Genomic DNA, 9,649 nt, shown 5'->3' on the forward strand with positions numbered 1-9,649 from the left:
GGGCGCTGTTTTTCCTTTTCATTTGGCGATGGGTTCCCAGATTGGGCACTAGTAGGCAGCCATGTGACTTGACTGTTGTGTCACCCTGTCCTCCAGATGTCCAGGCCATGCTGCTGTCTGATGTGTTGGTGTTTCTCCAGGAGAAAGACCAGAAATATATCTTTGCCTCCCTGGTAAGTTATGCGCAATTTTTTTACTCCATGCTTATCTGATCTTATTGACTTTTATGAGTACATAATCAGGGACGTCACAGGCTCTCAGAAGGTGGGGGGGATGGACTTTCGGTGGACTATATCCCTTACTTTACACTTTGGCTATTCAAAAATAGCAGATATACAAGCTCATAGCGCGGCACAGAGTGCCGCGCTATGAGCTTGTATATCTGCTATTTTTGAAAAAGCGTGAAAAATATTTGTAACTGTCAAATGTAAACAAATTCTGTATTTTCAAACGTTTTTTGGGCGGATTTTGTTATTTTTTTTTCGTGTTTTGGTTACTTTATTTCGGGGTAAGGGTTAGGTTATTTAATTCTTATTTTTGCCTGATTTTACCGATTTATTATCGAAAAATATTTTTATTTTTAATTTTTCAAAAAGTGGGGGGTATGAAATCACGGATCTGTGAGAGTGAGGGTGTCGCGTCGTACGCACAGTCAATGACCGTGACGCCCCTGTACATAAAAGTAAAAAAATAAAACTTTGTTTTTGCTTCCTCGACATGAAAAAACAATAACAAATCTCTCATGTGTGTTTTTTCAGGACCAGCGGTCCACAGTCATCTCGTTACAGAAGCTGATTGTCAGGGAGGTGGCTAATGAGGAACGAGGTCTGTTATTTATTTATCTATGTATGTGTTTGTTTGTTTATTTACTCATTCATTTATTGTTTTGTAATTTGACTTACTTGCCACTCATCTATTTATACTTATTATTTGAACACATTAATGAAACCATTGATAAGCTTGTTTGTGATTAAATTGTTTGGACATTTCAACGAGCCTCGACCTTTGTCTTTGAGCAAGACATTGAGAGCTCTACTACTTTAGGAGTGAAAGTGGATGTCTTTGGGATTTATAAATATTGAAACCAATGAAAAATCTTAACAAGAGCTTATGACTAAATAATAACTACTATTGGATCCATTGGACCACAGGTTATTTGTTACATTTTCTGAGAAAAGTAAGGTTTTGGACATTCCATTTCCGTCCGATAGCCATGTAGTGTTTATGTATGGACATATGTGATGTTATTTATAATAATATAATAATGTGTTCCTATCAGGTCTGTTCCTCATCACGGCTGGGACCACACCAGAGATGGTGGAGGTGTTAGCAAGCAGCAAGGATGAACGCAACACATGGATGACCATTATACAGGATGCTATGCACTGCATGTAAGACACACGCACACACACACACACACACACACACACACACACACACACACACACACACACACACACACACTTATTATGACCTGCCCAGTTTAGGGACAACTTAGGGTTCATGTGGTTAATTTGCATTACTCAGGAAACTTTAAATTTGAATTTTGAATCTGTATTTGATCAATACAATTATGACAGTATAACTGTCCTTTGAAACCTTTTGAACCCTAGCCTCCCTATTCTGAAAATACACACGTTGCGGATGCGTTGTGAGCTTGTACATCAGCTATTATCGGTGAAGAGATTTGGTGTAGAGGACAAAAAGCTATGGGGGACCCCGGTCAATTTAGTATGTAGGGTTTAAGTGGTTATTTTGAGACTTAAGTATTGTCAGCACTTCCAGTGTAGCTAAAGCTGACTTAATACATTTGATGGCCTTGAAGGGGTAGCCCACAATGAACTCAACCTTTAAACTTTGGTGACTTTATTATTCCTTATTCTTTATGTACTAGTTTGGCTCGTAAACAGAGAATCACCAGCTTTTCAGAACTTAATTAAGTTGCTTTGTTATTTCCCTAACCCAAAATAGAAGCCAGGGCTACAGTGTAAATGAACCTTTCACAGTCACACAGCTCACATAAAACACATTTAGCTGTCATGTATTATTAGTTAATTTGTTAATTAACTCCAGTATAATGATAATATTCAACAAATGTTTCACATGTTGTTGCGCACTGGCGTCGTGCACTGAAAATAGCTTCTTTCAGCTTTAAGGTTAGGGTTAACCACCCTTGTAGTCTTAGAGAGCTGGACTTGAGTTACAACTGTCTACACTAAATCTCTTCGCCAAAAATAGCCTATCTGCAAGCTCTACAAGCTTGTAGATCTGCTATTTTTTTGGCTATTTTTTGTCCAAGAATATGGACGCTGGGGTTCAAGTGGTTGAAAAGAGAAAGAATGGCATTGATCGCATCACCATCCTAAATTGTTAATGTCCTCACAATTAAAGTTGTTCCTTTACTGTCTGTGTGTCCCAGGGAGAAAGAGGAGGACGAGGGCGTCCCCAGTGAGACAGAAGAGGACCGCAGACTACAGGAGAACAGAGCCAAGGAGATCAGAGGTGAGTTAAGTGTTCAAACGACTGCACTTATACACATCACACCAGAGAGAGAGAGAGAGAGAGAGAGAGAGAGAGAGAGAGCTGTCATAGGCTACTGTACAGCAGCACAGTTCAACCACAAGCCATTTATGAAATAATGGGAGACAGACGTTTATGATTTTGTCTGGGATTTTTATGCTTATTCGTCTCCGCCAAGAGATATGGTTCCTTCGGAGCTCTGTCTGTCTGTCAACATAAAATGTCATATAAGACAGTGGTTCTCAAACTTTTTCATGTCAAGGACCCCCAAATGGACACTTATTAGCCAGCGGACCCCCATTTGAAAAGATACATTTTAAGGACCCCCAGTTTGACATGCATTAGGGCTACGGACCCCCATTTAATGGCATTTCTATCTCTGGGACCACAATTCATGTTGTAAAATCAATGTTAACTTAACTCTGAGAGTGTACAAATGGAACCAAATGGACCCGTTAGGGTCCTTTTGGTTCCATTTGTACACTCTCAGAGTTACAGACCCATAAGGGTCCATTAGGTTCCTATCTATCATTTAGCTGGGGACCCCCTGGAACCCCCTCAAGTACCCCTGGGGGTCCCCGGACCCCACTTTGAGAACCAATGATATAAGTGTTAAGCCCACACTAGCTTGTAGATAGGCTATTTTTGGCAAAGAGGTATAGGTGTAGAGGGAAAAAAGGGCAGACCAAGTAAACAAAAAAAGTTTAATCTAAAACGCTATTTTATACATTATGTAGAGGGGGTCCCTGCTTCATCTCTGTCTCAGCTAGGGGGTCCTTGGCCTGAAAACGTTGAAGACCCCTGGTATAATGCATATGATATGCAGCGGTATAATAGAGAAACAATGAACAGAATATAGCTGCAAGCAGCAATTAGCGGTTTCGAGAATAATGGCAGACTGTGACAAGAGTGGCAGACTGGCAGACTGGCAGACTTTGACAGAGTGGCAGACTGGCAGACTTTGACAGAGTGGCAGACTGGCAGACTTTGACAGAGTGGCAGACTGGCAGACTTTGACAGAGTGGCAGACTGGCAGACTTTGACAGAGTGGCAGACTGGCAGACTTTGACAGAGTGGCAGACTGGCAGACTTTGACAGAGTGGCAGACTGGCAGACTGTGACAGAGTGGCAGACTGGCAGACTGGCAGACTGTGACAGACTGTGGCAGACTGGCAGACAGACAGACTGTGGCAGACTGGCAGACTGGCAGACAGACAGACAGACAGTGACAGAGTGGCAGACTGGCAGACTGTGACAGACTGGCAGACTGGCAGACTGTGACAGAGTGGCAGACAGACAAACAGACAGACTGTGACAGAGTGGCAGAGTGGCAGACTGGCAGACAGACAGACAGTGACAGAGTGGCAGACTGGCAGACTGGCAGACAGACAGACTGTGGCAGACTGGCAGACTGGCAGACAGACAGACAGTGACAGAGTGGCAGACTGGCAGACAGACAGACAGACTGTGACAGAGTGGCAGACTGGCAGACAGACAGACAGACAGACAGTGACAGAGTGGCAGACTGGCAGACAGACAGACAGTGACAGAGTGGCAGACAGGCAGACAGACAGACTGTGACAGAGTGACAGAGTGACAGAGTGGCAGACTGGCAGACTGGCAGACAGACAGACAGACAGACAGTGACAGAGTGGCAGACTGGCAGACAGACAGACAGTGACAGAGTGGCAGACAGGCAGACAGACAGACAGACTGTGACAGAGTGAGAGAGAGAGAGAGAGAGAGAGAGAGAGAGAGAGAGAGCAAAGTGCACATGTCTGAATTAACAGGGTCATGTTTTGCATAATGCAATTTAAATGTAAACTGTGACAAGTGGGGTTTGAGCCGTGGACCTTTGGCACATGAGACTAACACTGTATTGATCAAGCTATTCAATCCACAGCCTTGGTCAGTGAGAAGGGAGAATCCAACAAAACAAAACAAAACAAAAGAGGGAATGAAGTACATCATACATTGAAAACAACTACTCTCAATAAGCGTTTCATTTAACAATTGCATGTTTATTCATTGATACAGTCATGTTGTGTGTAATGCAATTGAGTTGAGGTCTGAATGAGGTGAGATTTGAACCGGCGACGCTCTGGTATCAAGGCAGATGATTAAGCCATTGGGCCAACAGACCCGAACTGATGAAAAGGGAGTTCACACACATGACACACTTTCACGCAAATTGCTCAGAAATACTGGATTTAAATGTTTTTCAAACTGCTCAAAATTGCAGACAATCTAAGGGCGGAGTTTACTGGTTAACAATTGCACATGCATTCATTGATACAGTCATGTTGTGTGCAATGCAATTATAATGAATTCTACATGACGTGGGATTCGAACCAGGAACCCTGTGGTTTCAAGGCAGATGATTAAGCCATTGGGCCAACAGACCTGTACTAGTGAAAAGGGAGTTCAAACACATGACACAATTTCACGCAAATTGCTCAGAAATCCTTGGTTTAAATGTTTTTCAAACTGCTCAATATATTTCGGAATGGAAACTAGTGGAAAATAGTCGATCTACAAGCTCACAACGCGTTGCTATCTAAAAAGGTGTGAGATTGTAGATCGGCTATTTTCACAAGAAAGTATGTCATACATAAAAAAAAACTACTCTCAAAAGCATTTCGTGTTATTGTCTAAACATTGCACTTGTCTGAATTAACAGGGTCATGTTTTGTACAATGCAATTTAAATGTGAACTGTAATAAGTGGGATTCGAACCAGGGACCTTCGGCACATGAGACTCACACTCTACTGGTGGAGCTATCCAATACACAGCCTTAGACAGTGAAAAGGGAGAATCCAACAAAACAAAACAAAAGCGCGAATGAAGTACGTCATACATTGAAAATAACTACTTTCAAGTATGCATTTCTCGTCATCTTTAACAATTGCACATGTATTCATTGATATAGTCATGTTGTGTGCAATGCATTTATAATTAAGTCTACCTGAGGTGGGATTCGAACCGGCTACCCTATGGTTTCAAGGCAGATGATTAAGCGATCAAGCTATTGAACCAACACACCTGAACCTGTGAAAAAGGGCCTCAAACATGTATTTGACACAGTTTCATGCAAATTGCTCAGAAATCCTGGATTTAAATGTTTTTCAAACTGCTCAAAATTGCAGACAATCTAAGGGCAGAGCTTACTGGTCAAAGTGATACATGTGTTCCTCATGAGTCAAGGCACATGTGTAAGCAGGTTTAACGGCTGTCGGCCAAACGAGGCATGACTTTTGCCTGTTTAAAGTTTGCATTTTCAAAAAATTGCTATAGCGCCCCCCTTTGACCAATTGGAGTAAGATTGGTTTCAGTGATACTTGGAAGGACCCTCTACAATATTGCAAAGTGTCAAACAAATGTGAGTCTGCATGTATGTGTTCATGATTTGTTAATTATTCATGATGAATAATTAAAAAAAAGCTGCAATTTTCATTGGCTTATAAAAGCTTAACGTTTTCACTTATGGAAAATCCGCTAAGTTACGTCTGTCGGCATTGGTCCAAAGTTCATGTGTATACAGTTTCGTACAGATTGCTCATAAATCCCAGGAGGAGTAGGCTTTTTACTGCTTTTTACTGCTTTTCATAGAATTCGAAATGGTGGGAGATCTAAAGGTCAGAGGTCAAAAGTCAAACAGTGAAAGTTGTTAGGCATGAGGAGACACATGTGTGTATCGAAGTTTCATGGCTGTAGGTCGAACAGGGCATGAGCTGTACCTGTTCAAAGTTGGCATGTTCAATTGAGTGCTACAGCGCCACCCTTTGGCCAATGGTTGTGAGTTTCGGGTTTTCGCCGTTTGGCATAGCCCTCTACCATATTGCCGAATTTCATAAGAAGTGACCAGGCGGTTAGGCCAGAACTGGCAAAAACGGCGGAAGAATAATAATAATAGTGAAAGTGTAGAGATGTAATAGGGTTCGAAGCCTTACAGGCTCTCGAAACCTAATTATTTCCTTGTCAAAGAAAAAAAGGTCCTTGAATTGTCACACTTGACTAATATTTGCGTGCTTTTGTGCGTGTGTGTGTGTGTGTGTGTGTGTGTGTGTGTGTGTGTGTGTGTGTGTGTGTGTGTGTGTGTGTGTGTGTGTGTGTGTTGCGTGTGTTCATATCACAGCGCTGCTAAGAAGAAAAGACGATCAGATTGTCTCCTTGTTGGAGGAGAAGGTCCTCATCTTCAGGGACCTGTGTGACTGTAGCTCCTCCCCTGAAGACAGCAAACTACCAATCAGAGAGCGCATGTTCTTCCGGGCGACACCTGATGAGGTCACCAAGGGAGAGCCAATCATGAGAGACGCTATGCGGGAAGGTGGGTGAAAGCACAGATGGTTCATTTATGGAGATTGTAGCCACACCACTAGAGGTGAAATGGTACACAAATCCTACAAATGGTCTCCTAAGTGGGAGCGCCGGCGCCTTGACGGCAAATCTCGCAAACGTCCTATGCTTACTGGTGCTAGATCTCGCGAGAGTGTGCTGCTGGGACAGAGAAAGGTCGATAATAAAGTAGATTTTCTCCTGATTTGTCTCTTTGGGAAAAAAAGCCATTTTAGTATGAGAAGATAGAGTGGCTTGTCCAATATTTTGTTCAGAAGCTCACTCACTCACGTTCACTCTTCCATTGGAACAGTGGCGTGCACAGACATTTTGAGGGGCAGGTGCTCAAGTAAATTATACCTTTTTTTGTTTACTTGGTCTGCTCTTTTTTCCCTCTACACCTATACCTCTTTGCCAAAAATAGCAGATCTACAAGCCCACAACGCCTCGCGCTGCGAGGCTAAAGTTCTCCTCAGAAAAGGGATGAAAAAGATTTGGCGGACCCCCTGTAGTAACTCTGCGGACCCCCTAGGGGTCTGGGAAGGGCACTTCTGGTCAAGAGGGCAAAGGGCAGGTGCTGTAGCACCACCTAGAGTCTATCTGTGCACGTCCCTGCATTGGAAATGATAGACTCCAACCTGCTTCTGGTCTCAGCACAAATTGTAAAAAAATAATACAGAAAAACAGTACACAAAATATAAAAAGGAAAAGAGCCAGGAGGAGGTAAGAAGCCCAAAGGGCTTATACGAGGCCTCTACCTATGTATAACACAATATAAAAACATTAGTAGAACATGATTTGCAAACAGCAAATTAGCCAACAAAGAGGACCCCCTGGAACCACCCTATATGGCATACATCGGCAACGTACTGGCGGCCCGGGGGCCACATGCGGCCCCCACCTTCACTTAATGCGGCCCGCAGGTTAATATCAGAATACTGATATATTATTGATTTCAGCTGTTATGATTCCAAACATGCAAACATGACCCGCTTTAATTACTTCAGTCTATATTAGTAGCTTAATGACTAGAATAAAAATTCTACTGTCTTTTTTATGTTGATTTAAGTTCATAAAGTTAACATAAGTATAACTAAATGCATTTGAAATTAAATAAAAATGTTACTTTTCAGGATTCCAATAAAAAAATAGCAAAAACAAATTCAGGATTCCAATTCAAAAGTAGTAAAAATAGCAGATCAACAAGCTCAAAACGCGTCGCAGCGCGACGCGTTTTGAGCTTGTTGATCGGCTATTTTTACTACTTTTGTGTGACGTAGAATGGCCCGACAGTATATGCAATTTGGCCCCTCTGGAGTGAGTGTGGAAATATAGTGGCCCTCGCCATCATCAAAGTTGCCCACCCCTGCTATATGGACCGCTGGGGGTCCCCAGAAGACCCCCCCCCCATTGAGAACCACAGGTCTACTACTGAATGCGTCTGTAGGCTTTTCACAGTGCATGGCAGGCAGGCAGTAGCTGGTCCAGACCCCGGAGTGCAATGTGGTCACACGCTGCGAAACCACATGTAGACAAAACACTGCTTCACTCTTAGCCTTTTTTGAGACATGTTTTTCTGGTCTCTTATTTCGGGAGCGTAGACGACGTCGAAAACATCTCGACTCCTCTGTATAAAGTGCTGCGCTCATCAGAACCGCTGCCGATACCCAAAATAGATACAGAATTCTCATGCAGTGGTTACATGTGTTCTGTTTTACTCAGGATTGTTTACTTTGCACGTCTCCTAAATCTCAACAGTTTTCTGAAAAACGTATGTTTCTATATCAGTGGTGCTCAATCTTTTTCATGTCAAGGACCCCCAAAATGATATGTATTTGGCCGCGGACCCCCATCAAAATATTTTGTTCCAGGGACCCCCCAGAAGCAAAGATTTGAGTTAAAAATGTTCGCTTTAAAAATATATATATTCAAAGATGTGCACACATTTTCACGATTTTTCAAAAATAGCAGATCTACAAGCTCGTAGCGCGGCACTCTGTGCCGCGCTATGAGCTTGTAGATCTGCTATTTTTGAATAGCCCAAAGTGTAAAATAATGCTTTTTAGCTCAAATCTAAAAATGACACAGTTCCAGGTCTTAATGGGTTAATATATTAAAGGAGTTGTATTTTCTATCAATTACACAACCCATGAAGCATTGAATTGATTGAGATTTTTCAGTTGTTGTCGCATTCCTGAGCCATTAATTTGATTACCGGCAGAAAGATGCTAATGTATTCGGTAGGAGACTCAAAGGAGATTCTTTGAGTCTCCTATCGGAGAGACCGACAGTCATCAAATTATTGACTTAGGAATGTGACAAAAACATGGAGTAATCGATAGAAAAAAGTCATTTTGGGGGTGAACTATCCCTTTAGTCATGCTTATTTTTTACTGACAAATTTGTATGAATGTATGGCAACTGGAGCTGTTGAACAGAACAAATTTCCTCTATAATCTATCTATGCACAAGATTCAAGATATTTTTTTCATGTTACATCTTACTGTATGTACATACTGTAAGAGTAAAATTCTTTGGTATTGGTTACTCAACTCAAGTTTGTAACTGTCATAGTTAAATAACAAAGAATGTATAAAAAAGAAGCGGTTATATACAAAGAATAATAAAGAATAGCAGCAGTAGCAAGAACAGAATAAGAATATTATCGTCTCTGTCGGGTGGAAACCTCCAAAACGGTTACTTTTCAGGATTTAAATTCAAAAACGGCAAAAGTAGCAGATCTACAAGCTCAAAACGTGTCGCTTCGCGCCGCGTTTCAAGCTTGTGGATCTG

General features: G+C 42.0%; 1 protein-coding gene across 7 annotated transcripts in view; it reads left to right on the forward strand.

The window, feature by feature from the left end:
- LOC311047984 (A-kinase anchoring protein 13) overlaps positions 1-9,649 on the forward strand; it is a 213,746-nt gene that overhangs the window by 193,047 nt on the left and 11,050 nt on the right. For all 7 annotated transcript variants that reach the window (XM_084060950.1, XM_084060953.1, XM_084060951.1 and 4 more), the window contains 5 exons: positions 97-173; positions 759-825; positions 1,280-1,391; positions 2,420-2,502; positions 6,657-6,848. In XM_084060950.1, coding sequence (XP_083917076.1) covers positions 97-173; positions 759-825; positions 1,280-1,391; positions 2,420-2,502; positions 6,657-6,848 — 531 coding nt within the window. The remainder of the gene's footprint in view (positions 1-96; positions 174-758; positions 826-1,279; positions 1,392-2,419; positions 2,503-6,656; positions 6,849-9,649) is intronic.

Source organism: Gymnoscopelus microlampas (assembly GCF_963454915.1).
Source record: "Gymnoscopelus microlampas genome assembly, chromosome: 6".
Classification (NCBI taxonomy): Eukaryota; Metazoa; Chordata; class Actinopteri; order Myctophiformes; family Myctophidae; genus Gymnoscopelus; species Gymnoscopelus microlampas.